Source organism: Leuciscus leuciscus, assembly GCF_965113295.1.
Source record: "Leuciscus leuciscus genome assembly, chromosome: 20".
Lineage (NCBI taxonomy): Eukaryota > Metazoa > Chordata > Actinopteri > Cypriniformes > Leuciscidae > Leuciscus > Leuciscus leuciscus.
In genome coordinates, this window is record NC_138744.1 from 34698735 (window position 1) to 34721803 (window position 23069).

At 39.1% G+C, this 23069-nt stretch overlaps 1 protein-coding gene across 2 annotated transcripts in view; it reads left to right on the forward strand.

Annotated features, from left to right (window-relative positions):
* Positions 1-22537, forward strand: part of mtf1 (metal-regulatory transcription factor 1) — a 35183-nt gene extending 12646 nt beyond the window's left edge. For both annotated transcript variants that reach the window (XM_082150310.1, XM_082150309.1), the window contains 9 exons: positions 475-713; positions 3576-3707; positions 4999-5072; positions 6364-6494; positions 6584-6658; positions 6753-6855; positions 9199-9677; positions 9822-9879; positions 15658-22537. In XM_082150310.1, coding sequence (XP_082006436.1) covers positions 475-713; positions 3576-3707; positions 4999-5072; positions 6364-6494; positions 6584-6658; positions 6753-6855; positions 9199-9677; positions 9822-9879; positions 15658-15962 — 1596 coding nt within the window. In that variant the 3' untranslated portion in view covers positions 15963-22537. The remainder of the gene's footprint in view (positions 1-474; positions 714-3575; positions 3708-4998; positions 5073-6363; positions 6495-6583; positions 6659-6752; positions 6856-9198; positions 9678-9821; positions 9880-15657) is intronic.
* The last annotated feature ends 532 nt before the right edge of the window (positions 22538-23069 follow it).

Sequence of the window (23069 nt, forward strand, 5' to 3'; positions counted from 1 at the left end):
TCACATGGGTACATTTTTTTTTAAATTGAGATTTATACAAAGCTGATTAAATAAGCTTTCCATTGATGTATGGTTTGTTAGGATAGGACAATATTTGGCTGAGATACAACTATTTGAAAATCTGGAATCTGAGGGTGCCAAAAAATCGAAACATTGAGAAAATCTCCTTTAAAGTTGTCCATTTATGTTCATGATCATGCAGCATTCACTCACACAAATACATGTTTTTTATATTTACGGTAGTAAATTTACTAAATATCTTCATGAAACATGATCTTTACTTAATACCCTAATGATTTTTGGCCTAAAAGAAAAATCAAAAAATGTTTACCCATATAATGTATTGCTGGCTATTGCCACAAATATACCCGTGCGACTTGTGACTGGTTTTGTGATCCAGGGTCACAATGTCCTGTGGGCGGATCATGTGTGTAAGGCCTGTTTGTGTGTAACTGTGTTTTGTGCTGGTTTCAGGTGAAGCGCTACCAGTGCATGTTCGAGGGCTGCACGCGCACCTACAGCACGGCGGGAAACCTGCGCACGCACCAGAAGACACACCGCGGCGAATACACGTTTGTGTGTAACCAGCAAGGCTGCGGGAAAGCCTTCCTCACCTCCTACAGCCTGAAGATACACGTGCGCGTACACACCAAGGAGAAGCCCTTCGAGTGTGACGTGCAGGGCTGCGAGAAGGCCTTCAACACACTCTACAGGTGAACGTGTTTTACGTTAGCATGCTGGAATAGCCTTAAAACCCTGTGTCCTAACCAGACGTGATGCGACAAGATTCCAGCGACAAATCATTTGTCTGTCCACACTAGACGCGACACGACTGCGAGATGCGTCAAAATAAATCAAAATCCACAGCCAATCAGAACAGCCTGTGGGCGGAGTCTCGCGGCGAGTGCACAGCACCAGAGAGTAATCCTGACGGCACTCGCGAGAAAATGTATAAGTGCTACATAATCAAATTCACAAATATTACACCATTTAAACATTATTCAAATACATACTAAGTTACTAAAACAATCTTTGTCAAAGAATACTCTTGTTTGTTCACAGTTTGAACGTTCTTGTTTCCATTTGTTTAATTTCAAGATCTGAAGTGAATTATCTATTGTTGCTTTTACAGCTACAAAGCTGGAGCACTAAATGATATTCAAAGTCACATTACACGCTTTTAACATTAAATAAAGCACATAAACAGTACCTGAGATTGTCATGGCCACACTTTGTTTGTTGTTCCAGCGCGACGTCGCAGAAAACAGGAAACCGTTTAAAAAAATAGAATTGTCGCGTGTCGCCGTCGCGCCTGGTTAGGACAACATCTCTGATTATTAACATTGAAAAGAAACTTTTATCGCGTTGTGGCATGATGTTAGGACACTTTGTCACACAGTGACTGCATTGTGTGGATGAAAACGTGTGAAACTCACAGAAACTCATGTGACTTCTGGCCTGAAGCCACAGATCTGACACCATTTCACTTCCTGTTAGCTTCTGTTTGCTAAAGTATATTGTGACTGGTTTTGTGATCCAGGGTCATATATATTATATATATATATATATATATATATCACCGTATGAAGCTACCACTCAGATGTGTGTTTGCACATGTACTGCGACTGGTAAATCTGAAGTCATTTTTGTCCTGACCAGCTGGAATGTTGTTGGTTTCTTGGATTTAATTCAGAAGCTCTTGATTAGATTCAATATCGGTTCCTTTGGATATATGTCAGAAATGTGACATTTGCTTAAAGTCCCCCTGTGTTGAAAACCAAGCTTTTAATGTTGTTCATACAGTCAAACCAACATTCATTCAGACAACTTCAACATTTCTCACATTATTACAGTTTATTCTCTATAGTTTAGAAAATGGTAATAAAATGACAAGAGCTCAAGAGTTATCAGATCAGTTGATATTTCACTGGTTTTGTCCATCCTTCTGTTAGACTGTCTCACAAATGAATTATGTTGAATATCTGTTAGCTTTTAAATTTGACTACACAATTAGATAATACCAGTTTAGCTCAACCAATTACCATGCAATGCTTCATTTTGTTCAGTCTGTGGTGTAAAAAGATCGCATTAGCAATTAAAGAAAACACAATTCAGCAAAACATGCTCAGGTGTCTGAATCATTTTTGGTCCCAAATGGTTATACATTTTACTGGTAGTCACTGTATTAAGAATATTTGGGTATAATATGTCACAGTTTACTTTATTTTGCTCTCCTCACTTAAATAAATGAACTATAGTGTCCTGCACCCACTAGTAAAATAATATAAAAAATGATATCTGGTGTCTGAATAATTTTTGGTTTGACTGTATGTCTGTGTGGTTTTATTAATATGCTTTTAAGACAAACCATGTGTAAATTCATACGTCAACACCATTGCTGAGTATTTTCTCCTTAAAACTGCAGTGTCAAAAACACGGTTTGAAACCGCTGGTGTTTCTGACGTCACAAACTACCTTGTAACCAATCAGATCAACGTGTGATCGTCAACGAGTGGATCTCTGAGCTGAGTGAGTGAGTGGAGGCGGGGCTCATTTGCATATTCATAGAACGCGTATACTAAATGAGGCAAGGGTGTCGAGTTACATTCAAGATATTTTAAGGCATAAAGAATTCGTTTTCAAGGAAAAAACAATTAAATATGTCATTTTGGTGATTAAAGATGAGTTTTAAGGGATAAATGATTGACTACAAGGGGGACTTTAAGCAAAAAAGTCTATCAACTCATACTGTAAACTGTACCGTGAACCCTGTCCGTCGGCAAAAATTCAAAGTATTAAATTCAATTGCTATTTAGATATAATAATCAACACTCCTAAACTCATTACGGCAACACTCATTAGTTACATCTGATAAGTTTTATATTTAATGATATAATAATATTTCTACTACAATTCATTGTTGAAATGTAATTTAAACGGGGGCTCTCATAACTTGTTTTCATAACATAAAATAAAAAATACAAATCTCCCCCCAAAAAATTGCATTTAAAAAATAGAACAAATATGAAAAAAAATAATGATATTAGCTTTTTAAAAAAAAAAAAAAAAAAAAAGTTTTAGGGCTTCAGATCATTTTGCCCTGCGAGGAAAGGATCCGAAAATTTTCCGCCATATTTTTCATAACGAAATTAACAATAGAATCAAACAAGAAAAAAGCTTACCGCAAATGCATCATAATAAGCACATCCAGCTCCATCGGGAGTCGACCGTGCTCCAAAAGAGTGGTATCTTACACACGCATACAAACAAGCAGCTCCTGAAGACAACAAAGCACTTGTATACCCTTTACACTCGCGGGTGCTCTGCGTGTGATGTCATAGACTTCAATTTCGAAGATTTCAATTTCAATACATTTCTTTGCACACAAATAGAAGAAGTGTAATAAAATAAATGTTTTCTTTCCTCTAGTCTGAACGAAGACAATTTAGCGAAGCAAAAATAGCCGGAAATCTCATTAAACCAATGTTTTTTCCTGTAGTGTCATGATTGATTCGTCCTCTGTGTAAAGGGCGTCTGCTGATCAGCGTATGGTTATTGTGTTTGTCTCTCATCAGACTGAAAGCACACCAGCGTCTGCACACGGGGAAGACGTTTAACTGTGAATCCGAGGGATGCACCAAGTACTTCACCACGCTGAGTGACCTGAGGAAACACATCCGCACACACACGGGAGAAAAACCATTCAGGTCACCATTCATTCATACACCACCTTTACTTCACAGCATTAACAGCCAATCACATTTACAAGGATGTTGAACGGGATCCATTGTAATATTCACTGCCACTGAGAGTCGAGCTGGAACACGTGCTAAATATTGCTGGGTATCATTCAAAGATTTTCGATATCAGTACCGGTTCCTGAACGATACTTTTTTCGATACCAATTTTATGAACAGATAATGTTATAAAATTAATGTGAAGAGCGGGAAAAACAAGAAAGCTGGACTGTTAAATAAAATTTGATTGTTCAAAAGCATGTGTAATTAATTTAAATCATGAAACTTGTTTAGTTTAACAGCAGTTTATTAACAGTTTAACAAAAATTACACTCTTTATTTTATTTATTACTCTTTTTTTTTTTTAAACAGTTCTTTGATTTCTGTTTTATTTTCTCTATATTCCATTTTAATGGTTTAATATCAAAAACATATCTAATTAATTGAATTCATAAAAACAACTGAATTTATTAATTTGTTTACAATTAATAGGGCATATGAAATTTATTTTTATTTATTTATTTTTATTCTATGTTGTGTATTTAAATTTTTCTGGTAATCAAATGAAGGCATAAAACATTACTTTATCGTTTATTCAAATGAAAATTAAACAAGCCCTTTAATTTGTTGGCTAACAAGTGCTACACAACAGAGGTTTACTGTTAAAATTATAACCTGGAAGAAATTTGTTTTTAATAATTGTATTATTATTAGTAGTAGTAGTAGTAGTAGTGCATTGAGATGTACATTACACTGTACAAGAGTAATATATATTCCTATCGCAGTTTCTATAAGTTAAACCAAACTTTTATTTTGACGGGTTGCCGTGTAGAGCTTCTTCTGTGATGAGATCATAGTTTCTCTCAAATGAAAAAAATGTTGTCAAAGTGAGAATATTAAACTGCAAAAGGACTATTTAAATATGAATCCTGCATGTTCTGTGTCAATGAACGTCTCTGTTACCATCAAGCCGACATAAACTAGTGTTTTTCCTTGATCACCAGCACTTGATTTGGGCACATCATACATGCTGCATGCTCATTGGCTCACTGACGTTGACTAGATTAACCCCTCAGGTATCAACATTTTTTAGTATAATTTTTTGATACTCTATGGTATCGTGGCAGTTCAGTCAGCGGCTAAAAAGTATTTCGTTCGATACTCAGCGCTAGTGCTAAATCATGGACACATGATAATCGTGTTTGCATATTAACAAAGATTGATGCGCTATTAGAGGCTACTATTGTGTTTGTGTGTGCAGGTGTGACCATGATGGCTGTGGTAAGGCTTTCGCTGCTAGTCATCACCTGAAAACACATGTACGGACACACACTGGTAAGACACTGTCAGTCTGTCAGCTCAAAACAGGCAAAATCAAAGCAACACAAAAAAAAAAAAACTACTGCATCATATTTGATTTTTGCTGTGAAATCTTTACTGATTTTGATAAAGTAAACGTAAGAATAACTTTGATATTAGCAATATTAAAATTTTGTTGAAATTTTGTTGAAACAATTCTGTTTTGTAAAAAATTCTATATTTTATTTACGCCACTTTTTGTCTGTTCAAATTCACGTCAATCAGTACTAATGTAATTGATTCTGGCTTTGTTTGCAACAAACAATTGTTGTGCTGAAATGTCAATTTTATTGACATTAGAGAATCTCCATTTCTTAATGGGATGCCCGATATATCGGCCACCATATCGGTATCGGCCGATGTATGTTCGGTTTAACGTTATCATTATCAGCCTGATAAGAAAATGTAGCCGATATATTAAAGCCAATAAATAATGGATTATTCCTTCAGATTAGACACTTCAGATGCATGAATCATGCATGTTCAACATGATGGTTATGAATTGCTTGAAATATGATCAGAATAACTTGAAAAAAGGAAAATACAGTAAAGTGCAGGGTATTTGAATTTGTACTTGAAAGTGCTTGAATTTGACTTTTTAAAGTTTACGTCCCGGAAAACCATATTTATTAAAAGGTACTTGAAAAGTGCTTGAATTATTGAATGACAATATATGTGAAATTAGTGTTTAATTTTATCGATAATCTTTTCATGCAAAATTAACACTGCAACCCATCTGATATACAGAGGCATTTCGCATGGCTGTGAGTGTGATATTGCTCACATAAATATCCAAGTATATAATACATCTTTCATTCTTCAGGTCAATCATATATTCATGGGGGGGAAATCAGTTTGAATAAGAAAGCGATATCTTTGTCATAGTATCCTTTCAATGGTTAAAGTTAGTACTGTTATTGCATCTGCTGCACTTTATTGTACCATTTTGTTTTATTAGTTTATTTATCTATTAACCTTTTTTAGAATTTGAAAGATAATAAAGATATGTGCAAATCTGTCATATCAGCTACATACAATTATCATGAGAACATCATTTTAATTGTGTGTTTGGGTCATGGCTTTTAATGATGAGACTTTTGTTTGTGTAATCAGGCTCTCAAAAATTATATAAAAATTTGGATTTAAATTTATCGGCCAATACATCGGTTATCGGCTTTCAAATATAAAGAATTATCGGTTGTTGGCCAAAATTTTCATATCGGTGCATCCCTAATTTCTTCCTCTACCGTCTCTTTCCCTGTTCCAGGAGAGAAGCCGTTTTTCTGTCCGAGCGACGGGTGTGAGAAGACCTTCAGCTCTCAGTACAGCCTGAAGAGCCACATCCGGGGTCACGATAAAGGCCCGGCGTTCACCGTGAGCGCTCATCCGCTGTCAGAGGTGCTCACTCACACACTCACTGCCCTTTATTACACCAACACTTTGTGACCGTGGACTTAATTGGTCCTGTTGTACTTGTTCAACCGCAGGATGCAAATCACTCGCTGTGCCTCAGTGATTTGAGCCTCATTTCCACTGACTCTGAGCTCCAGGAGAACCACAATGTGAGTTTGCGCCCTAATTTTTTTACAAAGAGCTTTTTTTTTCAGTCGTCTCCCAGATACATAGAGTGCATCTCAGCACATGTTCATGTCTCAGTCTCAGGGTTTGGATCTGAACAGCGTCACCCCCATACGAATCTTTGAGCTGATGTTCCAGAGTCCTGAGAACAGTGTCAGCCAGGACGACCCCAAAACCACAGGCAAGAACTTTTAGAGCTCACTGTGTTTAAAGACACTCGAGTCACTTCTGTTATGCAGTACGATTTCAAGTTTTAAAAATGTGCTAAAGAGGACCTTTTTCAAAGTCTTGATGTTGTTGTAGGGCTCCACTAGAACAGGTTTTCATTATTTTTCCATATATTCTCCATTGTTGCAGCTCCTCTCTTCCCAGTCTGTCAGTAACGCTCTGTTTAGTTCCTGTCTCTCTGAAGCCCCTCCTTCTAAAAAGCACACTGTGCTCTTATTGGTCGGCTGGAGCAGTGTGTTGTGATTGGTTGAGCGCTTCAAGTGTGCTTGGAAAATGTCCCGCGCCTTACCACCAGTTTCAACACACTACTTACTAACTCAACCAGGTTCCGCCCCTTTATTAAGCATGTGCCTTGGGCCATTATTTTTGTTTATGCCAGACCTTCAGAGACTTGTTTGGACAAAAATAGTTCGAAACACATTCGCAATGTGTTAAAGCATGCTAGAAACCCATTAACAAAGTTATATCAATATGTTGAAAATATGCTATCAAGGTGTTAAAACATGATAGCAATGTGCTACAAAATTCTGTTAACAATAGTTGTGTCCCAAATGACGCTCTATACGCTGTGCACTTGTAGTACTATGAGTACTATGTACTCTACCGTGTAGTTACGAATATTATAAGGTTACATTCAGTATTGGAGTCTGCGACAGTCGAGTGAACGAAGTGTCCATAGTTCTTCATTTTATCGTTAATTAAGTGCATCATTAAGGTATTTACAGTGCACTTTTTTTATTTTTGGAATTGTAAAACATGTTAGCAACATGGTTAAACATTCTAGAAATGTGTTAAAACGTACTAGGAACATGCTTAGAAATGGGTTAAAACATGTCAATGTGTTAAAATATTTTAGCAGCATGCTAAGAAATGTTAAAAACATGGTAACCACATCTTAAAACACGTTGAAATCATTATGGCAACAATCGAAAACATGTTATCAATGTGTTAAAACATGCTATCTACATGTTAATGTTTTTTAGAAATGTGTTAAACCTGTTAAAACATTCTAATGATTTGTTAAAACATGCTACCCATGTGCAAAAGCATATTAGAAACATGGTATCAACGTGTTTTACATTGATATTGTTACCTTGTTGAAACATGCTAGCAATAACATGTAAGCAATGTGCTAAAATAATTTTAATGAATTAAAAGAATTAGAAACATTTTAACATTGTTAAAACAGGCTAGCACTGTCAGCGTGTTAAAACATTTTAACATGCTAAGAACATGTTAGCAACATGGTAAAACATGATAGGATCTTAGTAGCAATATGATGAAACGTTAATGTCAAATCGTGCTAGCAATTGTTATAACTTAGCTAGGTGCTAAAACATGGTAACCACAAAAAACAGGAAACATTTTAACAACATGTTAGCACTGTGAATGTGTTAAAACATACTAGGAACATGCTAATACTGTGTTAAAACTCAATTAAATCATCCTGGCAACAAGCGAAAACATGTTATCAATGTGTTAAAACATGCTACCCACGTGCAAAAACGTATAAGTAACATGGTATCAACTTGTTGATACATGCTAGCGATATCGATGTGAAAAAAACATATTAAACACATTAGCAATGTGCTAAAACTTGTTAGAAACATTTTAAAACATGTTAGCACTGTCAGTGTGTTAAAACATGCTAGAAACATATTAGAACTTGGTAACCAAGTGTCGATGTGTTAAAACATGCTATCCATGGGCAATAAACATTAGAAACGTGGTATCAACATGTTGAAACATGCTAGCAATATCAATGTGTTAAAACATTAAACATGTTAGCAAAATGCTAAAACATGTTAGAAACATTTTAGCAACATTTTAAACCATATTAGCACTGTCAGTGTGTTAAAACACACTAAGAACATGCAAAGAAATGTTAAAAACCTGTTAAAATATGGTAAACGTGTTAAAAATCATTCTGGCAACAAGCGAAAACATGTTAACAATGTGTTAAAACATGCTACCCATGTGCAAAAACATTAGAAACATGGTATCAACATTCTAGCAATATCAATGTGTTGAAACATTAAAAATGTTAACAATAAGCTAAAGAATGGTAGCGACATGTTAAAACATGATTGTGTTTAATTGAATTGTGTAAGTGACGTGCTTGGACTTTAAAAAAAAGTTGACGTAATGGTGATATTTCGATGACATGTTTTTCATTTTAAAATTTGTAACCAGTATATTAACGGAGGGAACATGTGACTTGCTGCATAGTAGGAATGACCGATCATCCCATGTGCCGTCCCTCAGTCTGACGTTTGTCCCGCCTCTGTGTCTCCAGATCACCCCGGTGAGGTGTTTAGCCTGGACTCGTGTCCTCCGTCAGCCTCAGACGTGTTCCCTCCGCCCTCTTCGTCCCCCATCACATCACCTGAGGCTCAGACTCCGCCCACCTCACAGCCGGCTCCGCCTCCTGACGCCGGCAGCTCGTCACTGACTCTGCCCACCTCATCACTCTCGCCAGAAGTGCCCATCGCTCCATCGGCTCCACCCGCTCCATCGGCTCCACCGGCTCCCTCAGTCACGCCACTCTTCGTGGCTCAGCCGGGGTCGACCGCGACTAGCGTCTCCGTGACCGCGGAGGTGACACACACAGTGCCTTTGGCTCCTCCTCTTCCTCCTCCTCCTCCTCCTCCTCTTCCTCCTACGATCACCATCGCCCCCACCCTCGGCCTGCAGCCCAGTATCGTCATGTCTGATCAGAACCTGCAGTGGATCCTCAGCAGTGCCGCCAGTGCGCAGCAGAATCCAGAACAACAGGTCCGGCGGTTTAACTAAATTCTACTTTAGCTTTAGCTTTACGTTTTTTATCTGTGGATTTTATCAGTTAGTGTTTGAATTAATGCCACAAATTTATTCTTCTCATTTTTTTAGGTTGACATTTACTACTGTTTTTATTTTCAGGGTCCAAAAGTAGAGAAAGTCTTTTTTACAACAGCCATACCAGTCGGTGGACATTCAGGTATGATTGAATATTTTGCTATGTTATGTGCTGTTTTTGCAGTACTGTTTCTGTTTATTTAACTGAAAGTTAAAATGACATCTGAGTAGGGCTATTTAAATGTCTAATTTCGATTCTAGTTTCTGCTTTTCTCGATTAATTAAGCATAATCGTCTGCCATATTGGCCCATTGGTTATTTATTTGTCTTGCATTTGTAACAAGCCTCCAAGAGTTCATGCTCAGGGTTAGGGCTGTCAACGAATATTCTAAATTCGAATAAATATTCTAATAGTTTTAAAAAACAGAATTTCGAATGTGAAAATTAATATTCGAATGTGGAAAAACGCCCGCGGTAGCAGAGGCACGGCTGTCTGCTTTGCGAGTGGGCGCGCTGCCGGAGGGGTCAGGGACAGGTAACAGGAAGAAGCGTTAACGTTAAACAGAAACATTACTAAAGTGTAGGCTACTGTACTGACTGAATTGATATTGCATGAATAAGGTAGGTTAGAGACAGCAGTTTCATGCACTGCAGGCTTCCACTGGTTTGATTATTTACCGTTTCATGTCAAGGAAAAGCACAGCACAGCTCGCTCAGAGCGTTCAATGTCGGATTCGCGTCTACCGCGTCTAGTTGGACTCTTGAACATTTTGAATCCATTCGCGCGTCAAAAGCAAAAGTTTGAAGCGAAATTGACGCGCGGAGAGCGTGACGCCTCATTCGCGCCGCAAGACCTCCAGACGCGCGAAAACGCGTCTTTACATGGACTTAAAGGTGAACTAAGTAACTTTTTTTTACCTTAACTGAACAGCTTCGGAGTCATTGGAATGGTTATATTACTTATTTCGGGTTGAATGGTGGTCGTTTCGCACCCCCCTGGTGCCCGTGAGCGGAAAATACGCACTTGCAACTTTGAGCCGGCGGGCCGCCGGCCGCTGCGTCAGGAAGTCTCGCGTGATATCAGGTCTCGCGATGTAAACAATTGCTTTACGGCCAAAAGAAATCTGCTAAAATGCTGTCATTATTGCACTCCCTCACGCTGTCCGAACCCGAATGAAGAAGACGTTTTAAAGAACGTCCCATCTGCTTTGATGTCGTTGATCTATAGCCTCTGGTGTCTGAGAATCACCAACGAGTTTTTACGACAGTGTTGTCAAATATCTATTCCGAAGCTGTGGGGGGAGCTCTAGAGAGAAACCTGCGAGCAAAAAGCGAGAATACAGCGAAGAAGTCCCGAAGCTACTGAGTGCTGCTTTAACATTGAAATCACTCGCGCCAGACGCTCTATTCGCGTTTGGTGTGAACGCAGCATGAGCGTGAGGGCGAGAGAGAGTGCCTGCGAGTGCGAGTAAGCGAGAGTGAGGTCTGCGGTCTTGGCCATTAGGTGATTTACTTGGTTTTGTGTAGGTAATACGTTGTCAAATATGTTTAAACTTAAATAAACTACCTATACAAGTAGTTATGTCTCTTTGGATAACGAGCCAGTCTGGTGGATAGAATCTGACTGGCAAGCTGTGTATATTTGAATATCGTCAGCATAGCAGTGATAAAAACAATTACGATGAATATTCTGTCCAAGAGGCAAAATGTAGATAGTGAATAATAACGGACCGAGAACTGAACCCTGGGGAACACCCTGTTTGAGCGATACTGTGGGGGATTTGTAATTGTCATTAAGATATGTAGTACTGCCTATCCTTGAGATATGAAGAGAACCAGGATAATGCCACACCTGAGATAATAAGAGAATGAAGAGATTTCCCAAATCACCAGAGGAGTAAAAGGTCATTGACAACCTTTACTTGAGCAGTTTCAGTGCTGGGATGTAAGCCGAAACTAGGGCTGTGCGATTTAATCATACAGTGCCCTCCACAATTATTGAACCCCCTGGTAAATATGATCAAAATGGGCTGTAAAAAATAAATCTGCATCGATTATCCTTGTGATCTTTCATTCAAAAAATGTGCAAAATTCTAACCTTTCATTGAAGTAAAAGAATTGAAAGTGGGGGGAAAATCACATTATGAAATAAATGTTTTTCTCCAAAACACGTTGGCCACAATTATTGAAACCCTTTTATTAAATACTTTTTGCAATCTCCTTTTGCCAAGATAACAGCTCTGAGTCTTCTCCTATAATGCCTGATGAGTTTGGAGAATAACTGACAAGAGATCAGAGACCATTCCTCCACACAGAATCTCTCCAGATCCTTCAGATTCCCAGATCCATGTTGGTGCTTCTTCTCTTCAGTTCAGCCCACTCATCAGGTCAGGGGACTGAGACGGTCATGGCAGAAGCTTCATTTTGTGCTCCACAACAAATTTTGGTTTTGATTTTGATGTTTGTTTTGGATCGGTGTCCTGATGGAAGATCCAACCACGGCCCATTATAAGATTTCTAGCAGAAGGCGTCAGGTTTTGATTTTTTATCTGTTGATATTTGATAGAATCCACAATGCCATGTATCTGAACAAGAAGTCCAGGACCTCCAGCAGAAAAATATGCCCACAACATTAAAGATCCAATGGTATATTAAATTGTACACATGGGGTACTTTTTATCCTTGTGTTCACCAAACCCATCTAGTGTGTTTGCTGCCAAAAAGCTCTGTTTTAGTCTCATCTGACCACAGAACCCTGTGTTGTTTGAAGATCCAGTCGTGTCTGACAATTAAATTTGCTGGAATTTGTTTTTGGATGAGCGAGGAGGTTTTTTTTTTAAACCCTCCCAAACAACATGTGGGGATGTAGGGGTTGTTTGATAATTTTTTTTTTAGGCTTTCTGACCCTAAGACTCAACTAATCTCTGCAATTCTCCATCTGTGATCCTTGGAGAGTCTTTGGCCACTCAAACTTTCATACTCGCCGTGCATTAAGACAGTATAGACACACGTCCTTTTCCTGGCAGATTCATAACATCTTTAGTTGGTTATAACTTCTTAATTATTGCCCTGATGGTCAAAATGGGGATTTTCAATTCTTTAGCTATTGTCTTACAGCCACTTTCTAGTTTGTGATGCTCAACAATCTTTTGCTACGCATCAGAACTGTATTCTGTGGTTTTACTCATTGTGATGGATGATTAAGGGGATTTGGCCTTTGTGTTTCCTCATATTTAAACTCCTGTGAAACACGAAGTCATAGCTGGACAGTTTCATGTTCCTAGTCACCCTGGTGTACTAAAAAAGGTAAATATTAATGGGAATATACTTCAGAGATATTTTACTCATAAAAAATTCTAGGGGTTTCAATAATTGTGGCCAACATGTTTTGGAGAAAAACATTTATTTCATAATGTGATTTCCCCCCACTTTCAATTCTTTTACTTCAATGAAAGGTTAGAATTTTGCACATTTTTTGAATGAAAGATCACAAGGATAATCGATGCAGATTTATTTTTTACAGCCAATTTTGATCATATTTACCAGGGGGTTCAATAATTGTGGAGGGCACTGTAATTGATTTTCGATTTTGACTTCCAATGATTATGAAAACAAGATAATCGAGGTAAAATGGTTGTTCCGCTGCCGCATTCTGTCCAGCGCACCTTCCTTTCCTTCACAGCGGTGCGCTTTTCGTTCCTCCCTAAAAGCCCCAAACTTAAAGGTGCTGTATGCAACTTTTTTTTTACTGTACTAAAGCATAAAAACACCATAATATGTTTGCAGATATTTAGGAAACATGTTGAGTGTACATATTCATTTCTCTAAAAAACAATGCTACAGCCAGTTATTTTACTCTGAAATGTGCGTTACGTGTCGGAATGTCTGTTTTTGTCTGTGATACGGCACGTTGCCAATTTACCCAATAGTATTTCGCCACCACAGGTTGCCAATTGGTGGAAAACACAGCATATGGAAGCCAGCAAACAAACTGGGTCAGAGATTGCAGATTCTACCCGACCTAAAAAGCCTTGGTATCCATCTAAAATAAACAACGATCTCCGATATTTTTAGTCAATCTCACATACCTCACCTTTAACATCCAAATCACCCTAATAAGTGAGTGTTGTAAAATGCAGTCTGCTGATGCTAAACTGCGGGACGTGTTTGATTTTAAACAGTGTTATTAAAAGCGCATTAAGGTGCAAACGGGATGCTGTTCCCCTGGCGGCTTTCTGTGTGCGCGCTCCAAGTCCAAGTTCGGATACACTGCTAAATGCGTACACACAAAAAATAGTAGAGTATTCATGTTAACACAATGGTTTTGTCTTCTGTAAACATAGACAGTTGAGAAAGAAAACGCATTTAACAGTATATTAGATCCGTGCAGCTCTTAAAGTGACAGCAGCCTAATATATGCTGCAGTCTGTCATTAATGATAATCAAACAACAAATGACTAAATAAATCTTTAATAAGGATTAATCTATATTCAATGTGTACAGTAAGACTATGCAGCGTTATATGCAGTTATTTTGCATTTGATTGATTATTCCTTTTTTTTTTCCTAGGCTATTATTTATCTGAATATCTCTGTTAGTACATCTTCATGAAAAACTTAAAACTCTGTTTAATGTGTATTTTCGTTCTGTTGTATTTATTTGTCCAATTCACATTTTTCGCACCCTTTTTATTGACAGGATATAATCGGCCCTGATCATCGGCTGTTTTTAATCAATCTGCCGATGGCCGATAGTGAAAATAATAGCTTTAATCGGCCGATACCGATTATTGGCCAATACATCGATAACCAAGATCATCATGGTGCAGCCCAAGCGTGCCGCACAAGCCCTGAAAAGTGAAGCCAAAACGTCTCGATCGCCCCCCGGTGACTGGTCCTAGTATAGGTCATAAGCCCCGCCTCCCCGTGTTATTCAACGGGACGTGAGACCAACTAAACAATTAAATTACACTTCAAATATCTTTTTTCCAAAGGTGGTTTCTTTCATTTGCTGTCGTTTTTATCACGCTGATGTAAGTTCAAGTGTCTGTTTCAAAAATAAGTTGGTTTTTAGTTAGTTACGTGATGCGGTGGTGTAACTTCATGATTGACAGCTGTGATTGACAGGTTCTCTGAGCGAAGTAGTCACTGAAGCACCAAGGGAAATTTTTTTGGGGATCTTCGGAGGACTGAGGAGATTGTATTTACTTTATTTTAACAAGCCTCTTGTCGTACTGCAATCAATTTTTTTAAAAGTGTGCAGAATGCACTCTCCCTGAGTGCATTCTGCGAGAGTGAGGCTATATACTGTCTATGGAGTGAGGGCGGCATGGAGGGCGGAGCGTTGATTTCGCGGCTTTACTTCCTGCTCACTACTGCGCAGGTCTGGTCCCGAAATCGCTACTGCGCAGACTCAAGTTCCAATATGTCAGCGCCATATCGGGACACTGGCGGCTTCAGTTCTCATCAATGGAAGAGAGCGAAGGGGCGTCGTCCATCTTTTTTTACAGTCTATGGTGCAGCCCAATAACAGAACGTAATACGGATTGTCACAGCTGGTTGTGTTTATTTGTTTGGTTATTTCTGAGATTTTGATGAGTGAGATTGGCCTGTTTTGTTATTGCTGGAGTATCTGAAGCTTGTGTAAAGGCTCCGCCCTCTTCTGAACGGAGGTCAACAGCCAATTTGCATTTAAAGGGACAAACACAAAAACGGCGCGTTTAATATAAATATTAATAATAATATTAATCTATAACAAATGATCTGGTGGGGAATTCTGAGCTGAAATTTCACAGTCGTATTCTGGGGACATCAGATATTTATATTACATCTTGTGAAAAAGGGACATAATATGTCACCTTTAAATTATTTTACTTCAATAGTAATGTGGATTATCACAGCTAGTTGTGTTTGTGTTTCAGGGAACGCAGTGCAGCAGATCGGCCTGAGCCTGCCGGTGATCATCATAAAGCAGGAGGAGTCCTGCCAGTGTCAGTGTGCCTGCAGAGACTCGGCTAAAGACAAGAGCACTGTCTCCTCAGTGGAGAAGACCAAGACCACATCACCTCCTCCTGCTCCTCCATCTCCCTCTGAGGATCCTCCATCAGAGCCGATCCCCGCTCCGGTGACCCCTGACCCCCTCACCGACGGCCTGGATCTGCTCAGCCCAGAGACCACGGCCAACATCGAGGCCCTGCTGGACCAGTTCCCCAGCGGCGCCCCCTAGAGGTTCATCTGTACCGTGTACAGATGCGTATCTCACACACACCATCCAAACCAGTGGTTTATGGTGCACTTTTAAGGCAGGCAGAGCAGTTTAGGGCGCCAGGCAGAGTAGTTTAGCTTTTCATAATGCTTTGAGTTAGCGCTGCACGATTAATCGCAATTTACATGTAATTGCACTTAAATCGAATTGGCTTATCGCGATTTTGAAATCGCAAAGGCTGTGATTATTTGTTATGCACAGCTTGTCATTGATGATTGGCTCTGTAAACGCTGCTCCATCACTTATAACGTGCATTTGAAAAAGCAACACGAGTCAAACATCTTTCCAAACATTTATGAGTCCAAAAGCATTTATGCATTTTTCAAAAAGTATTTATGAACCTCTTGTCCAACAAAAGACAACATTTAATAACGTGCTTTTACTCCAAGCTCACTTCATAACGACAGTTGAGCTCATCCTTCTGTGAGATGATGTGCTTCTTACACAGAATAAGGCAGTCGTGTGTATTTTAGTCAAAGCGTTTCAATCTTCTGTTTATTCAGATACAGAGATACTATGATGCCCATAGGGATTTCCTGGAATGATGTGCGTTATATTTGGCATGTGTGTGAGACGCCCTCTGGTGTTCAGAGGTGTGTGTGTGTGTGTGTGTGTGTGAGACGCCCTCTGGTGTTCAGAGGTGTGTGTGTGTGTGTGTGTGTGTGTGAGACGCCCTCTGGTGTTCAGAGGTGTGTGTGTGTGTGTGTGTGTGTGAGACGCCCTCTGGTGTTCAGAGGTGTGTGTGTGTGTGTGTGTGTGTGTGAGACGCCCTCTGGTGTTCAGATGAAGAAGCATTTATCACCGATCAGCCTCTGCACAAACTGTGCATTAAATAATCGCAGCCTTTGCCAAATCGTGTGCGGTTTCATTGAGATTAATCGTGCAGCCCTAGCTTTGAGTCTCATTAGCGTTTTAACCCCGCTGTATTATTAATATTTGACATTTGCTTATAGAGATTCACCGTACAAGAGGCGTACATGCTGTACTTAAGTTTAAACTTGAAATCCACTAGATCGATCATCGGACATAAATGGGTTATATATATATATATATATATATATATATATATATATATATATATATATATATATAGATAGATAGATAGATAGATATGAGACTTCAACAGTAAGGCCTTCATCATGGTTTGAAGTCATCTACACAAAGTCCTGCACATTGAAACATTGAAGTATTTTATGATGTGTAATTTATTGGAAAGGCTGCAGTGGTTATGAAAATGTGATTTTTGAGATGTTTTATTTTACGGTTTGTCAGTCTGGATGAACTGCGATGAACATTTACCTGCCTTTTAAATGTAATTTAGAGGTTTGTTTTGGCTGCCTATAACTTAGTATTTAATTTGATATATGTTAATTTATTAAAATACTTAATTGTTGGATTAATGTAGCTCTTTCCCACATTTTCAATCAATTTTCGCTCCCCTAACTGGGCAGAGCAAGATACTTTAAGTGGATCTCACGCAACCTGTCTAGAAATCATTTGGGTCATATTTCCCATAATCAAAAGAAAGATATGATTTTTTTTTTGTTTTTTTGTTTTTTTGCATAAAGAAATGAACCATTTAGAATATTTTGGCTATTAATGACCATTTCATCCGCAATTCTCATCATGTTAATGTAAAAAAAAAGTCATGTAAAAAAATGTTTTATTTAAACTGAATTGAATTTAGACTGATTTCAATTTTTCTTTTTATTTATGCAAAAAAAAAAATGTCCTCTGGATTTTTGGATGAAATATGAACTCTTGAAACTCTGTGATGGAATCAAACACTGTCATCTTGCCTTTGTGACGGGCATGTGCTTGGGTTTCTTTTCTTTTCTCTCATTGGTTGTTACAGTTTGCAGTGTTTTCTGCGTCGCGTCTCCCTGCACTTTTTTTTCGTGAAAAACCCACGAGTCTCTGTTGTGAGTGACCCGCTCAGGGATTCAGAAGAACAAGCAGCAGTATATATAAATACTGTATATATTGAGTGAGTGAGTGAGTTATGATAGTGTATGGAGTGAGTGAGTGAGTGAGTGTGTGTGTGTGTGTGTGTGTGTGTGTGTGTGTGTGTGTGTGTGTGTGTGTGTGTGTGTGTGTGTGTGTGTCAGTGATGCGCGGGTTGATCCGAAATGAGCGGGTGCCTGCGGTCACCCGCGGTTACCCGCGGTTACGAGTCATCCAAAAATATTTTTAATGATATTCGGGTCGCGGTCGGTCGGGTCGTTTGAAATAAAGATGCCAATTAAACCTTTGTAATTTATATAGTACTAGAGAGCATATGAGCGGAGTGGAGCGGTGAGAATCTCCGCTCATCGCTCACGGAACTGTCCACCCCTCCGCTCCCCCGCTCAAACATCAGGCCGCTCCGCTCATTATCGCTCCGCGCTCAACGCAGTTTGCTCCGCGCTCCACCAAAATCGCCCCCCGCTCGCTCCAAAAAAGGAAAAAAAATCTACATGTATATCACTGTTAGCTTAGACCACAGCCTTACCTCCTAAAGAACTAATGAGCAAGTTGCAACAACAACATTTTTCAAATAGAAATGTTTTATTTCAAATTAGGCCTATAGGCTATGAGGAATATAGCCTACACAAAGTCCTGTAAAATTTAACGAATAAATGGGCCTAATAATATAAATAACAATTATATAAACAAAAATATAGCCTACATACATTTCTTTTAAATAAATTTACTATTAGGCCAGAATTTTGATAAGTTAACTTTTGCGCAACGCGCACGATTAAAATTTAAATGGGCTTATATCCATTGTACACATAAACTGCTGTAAAATAAAACGAATAAATGGGCCTAATAATATAAATAAAATTTATATAAACAAAAATATAAAAAAATATACATAAACGTTTTAAAAGTTGGCTAAATTAACTATTAGGCCAACATTCTTATAACTGAACTTTTGCGCAGCGCGCAGGATTAAAATTGAAATGGGCTTGTATCAATTGTTTGAATATTACACTATATTTAATTTACACTTTGTTACAAGTTACCGTAGGCCATTCAATTTGCTAACCTTTTGCTTTCTTCCCAGCGTGTTCAGATAGCACACTGCATGTTTTCGAGAGATGTGTCTTTTTAGATTCCAAAATGAATCTTTACTGACTGAAACGATGTCTCCACATTCGTTTTCTTCTACCACATTATAGTTAGTTTTATATTATAGTGTAGCCTACCTGTATGACTTCTTATTTTCCTTTTTGAAGTAGCATACTTTTTGAACTCCATTATTGAGCCGAGTTTTGACTGAAAATAGAATCCATTTTGCAGTCATCAACTGAGTCAGGCTGAGCATGCTTCAGAATCGTGGTGTGCGCGGAGCGAAATTGGAGCGGGAAATAGGGCGACGCTCCATCCTTTTAAAAATGCCGCTCTGCGCTCTGTCCAAGATCCGCCCGCTCGCTCCCGCTCCACACTCCGCTCACATGCAATTTTCTATGAAATACATAGGCCTGCTACACTTTATTGGCTGAATAACTGGCGCGAAGGCACGAGCTCAGTCTGCAGGTAGAGATGGAGGCGGCAAGAGAAAAGGTGAAGACTGGAGTGGAAGCTCCGCAAATACAAAAAACAGAAATAGCAAAATGTGGGAGACATTTGCCGAAATAATGAAAGATGATGACCAAAGTGCTGGCTTTGTCATGTGTACTTCTTGCTATGCATTTACTACTTTTAAAAAATGCGGGTCAGGAAGCGGGTCGGGTACAATATTTTCTTCTTTTTTTTTTTGCGGTCCGAGTTGCGGGCGGGTTAGTTGAAAACGTCGGTCGGGTGCGGGTTGTTTATACATTGACCCGCGCATCACTGGTGTGTGTGTGTGTGTGTGTGTGTGTGTGTGTGTGTGTGTGTGTGTGAGTGAGTGAGCAAGCAAGCGTGTGTGAGTATGTGCGAGTATGTGTGAGTGAGTGAGTGAGCGTGAGAGTGAACGTGAGAGTGAACGTGAGAGTGAACGTGAGAGTGAACGTGAGAGTGAACGTGAGAGTGAACGTGAGAGTGAGTGAACAAACGTGAGAGTGAGTGAGTGAGTGAACGTGAGAGTGAGTGAGTGAGTGAGTGAACGTGAGAGTGAGTGAGTGAGTGAACGTGAGAGTGAGTGAGTGAGTGAGTGAACGTGAGAGTGAGTGAGTGAGTGAGTGAACGTGAGAGTGAGTGAGTGAGTGAACGTGAGAGTGAGTGAGTGAGTGAACGTGAGAGTGAGTGAGTGAGTGAACGTGAGAGTGAGTGAGTGAGTGAGTGAACGTGAGAGTGAGTGAGTGAGTGAACGTGAGAGTGAGTGAACGTGAGAGTGAGTGAACGTGAGAGTGAACGTGAGAGTGAACGTGAGAGTGAACGTGAGAGTGAACGTGAGAGTGAACGTGAGAGTGAACGTGAGAGTGAACGAGTGAGTGAACGTGAGAGTGAGTGAGTGAGTGAACGTGAGAGTGAGTGAGTGAGTGAACGTGAGAGTGAGTGAACGTGAGAGTGAGTGAGTGAGTGAACGTGAGAGTGAGTGAGTGAGTGAGTGAACGTGAGAGTGAGTGAGTGAGTGAACGTGAGAGTGAGTGAGTGAACGTGAGAGTGAGTGAACGTGAGAGTGAGTGAACGTGAGAGTGAACGTGAGAGTGAACGTGAGAGTGAACGTGAGAGTGAGTGAGTGAACGTGAGAGTGAGTGAGTGAGTGAACGTGAGAGTGAGTGAGTGAGTGAACGTGAGAGTGAGTGAGTGAGTGAACGTGAGAGTGAGTGAGTGAGTGAGTGAACGTGAGAGTGAGTGAGTGAGTGAGTGAACGTGAGAGTGAGTGAGTGAGTGAGTGAACGTGAGAGTGAGTGAGTGAGTGAACGTGAGAGTGAGTGAACGTGAGAGTGAGTGAACGTGAGAGTGAGTGAACGTGAGAGTGAGTGAACGTGAGAGTGAGTGAACGTGAGAGTGAGTGAACGTGAGAGTGAGTGAGTGAACGAACGTGAGAGTGAGTAAAACGTGAGAGTGAGTAAACGAACGTGAGAGTGAGTGAGTGAACGTGAACGTGAGTGAGTGTGTGTGTGTGTGTGTGTGTGTGTAGTGCAGTACCCGGCCACGGTTCAGCCTGCGCTCGTTTGCCCCTCTCCTATAAACCACTGCTGTAAAGACTCTAGCTGACCGTAATGTAAATATATAGTAGATTTGAAATGATAAATGTTTAAGCCATTAGATTTTATTTGTATTTTTGTACAGAAGAGTGTGTGTGAGATGAGAGACGAGCCTCTGCACTGCCTTCACTGTCAGCTGTGTGTACAGTGTGTAGTTCTCCACAGATCCTGTTATTCGAGGACTGCCTTACAACTCCAGTTCTTTCATTCCTCACCGTTTCAGATCCCAACGGAGAACCGGATTTGGAGAAACACTGAGCCTTTTCCTGTCCAGTGCCAAATAACTGCGTGAAGTCGTCGTTACGCTAGAATCGGTGCATCGCTCCCTCAGTGTCGATCCATTGCTTTATTTATCCACTACATTTTCTTTTTATCCATGAACTGTGCAAACTTATTACTGGAACATTATTGTTTGAACAACACAGTTCCTTCCCTAATGAACGGCACTTATCCAGCCGATAAACATGATCAACCGTACCTTAATAATAATAATAATAATAATAATGCACATGCTTTCTGACCTTATTGTTTGTTGACATTTCATATAGGACTAGTTACTTTACAAGATGAAAGATTAATTTCGACTGAAGCCAATTTTTATTAATCAACTAACAAAAACAACTATGCAATGTGTAATAGAGCACCAAACCACTCCATCTGTACATGTTCACACGCAAAATATCACGTGTCAGCGTTCATATTTAGCATATGCAAGTCATCATAGAGTAAAACTGTCCTGTTGCATTGAATATTTCGCGTTTAAAAGCCTTTTTTTTCTTAACCCATCAAAATGTTGTGTTGTGTACAGTTATGTTTGATGTGACTTAATCTGTTGTTTTGTTTTGTATCTGGGCATTGCAATGTTTATATATACATACATATATATATATATATTCCTGTTGAGAACTTTTGCTGCTTCATGTAATTTCTTTGACACTCACATGACATAAAAATCATGCATTTGTTTTAATGTTGGAAAAATAATGGTGAAAAACTACTTGCTTGACCTTCAAGATCAGCTTTTTTTCATGTTGAATCCATGTTTTTCTGAATCATTCCGCCTTCGTCAGGTGCCATCATCCTCATCATCACGCTTTCATTCACACGTGGGTCTTTTGAAGGCATTAACTTATGATTTGGTCCTTCAGTGCAACAAAAATAGCTTATTAAACAGTTGCTTTTCATAGAAGATATTTATTCAGAAATTCTGATCTTCTTGTCCGGCATGTTAGTCGAGTCACAAATGCTTCCATAATGACTGCTTTTGATACCCAGAGTGTGAGGAAACTGTAAAGATCTGTATTTTTAAAGAATGTATAATGTGAAAATTTCTCATATGCTTGTTTTGTATAAAGTATTATGGCAAAGTAATTAACTTTTTGAATCAAAAAGCAATACAATACCAGTAAAACCCTGTGTGATTTGTTACATTATTTCTTGTTTCAGAAAGAAGTCATTCCATCCCAACACTTTCACATCAAGATTTTATTTATAAACACACACATACATATTACAAATCATAATCTGCTCAGTTATCTGGTCCTGGATATGAGGTGTTCTCAAGGCCTTTTTCCTACCAAAATAAACACTTGAATGAGTAAAGTTGAAAAAGCCCTTTAAAACCAACTCTATAAAACAATATTAAAACCTACAGCAACCATTTTCTGGATTTCCAGCAGGTCGTTCATGATTATGTTGCAGAGCCAGAGCTGCTCCTTTCTGTCAGAGATTCTGGCATCAAGAGCTTCCAGTTTTCTCTCAAAAGGACACTGTTTTTAAAAAAGAATGAAATACATGTGGTTTTCTAACATAAAAGCAAAAACATGCAATTTACCTGATTTGCGGGAAGGTCTTTTTCCTGGGCACTGGTGTCTTCAGGTTTTCCTGAAGCGGAACATTTATAAGAAATATATTAACCTATGAAATGGTTCTTCAAATGTATGAAAAT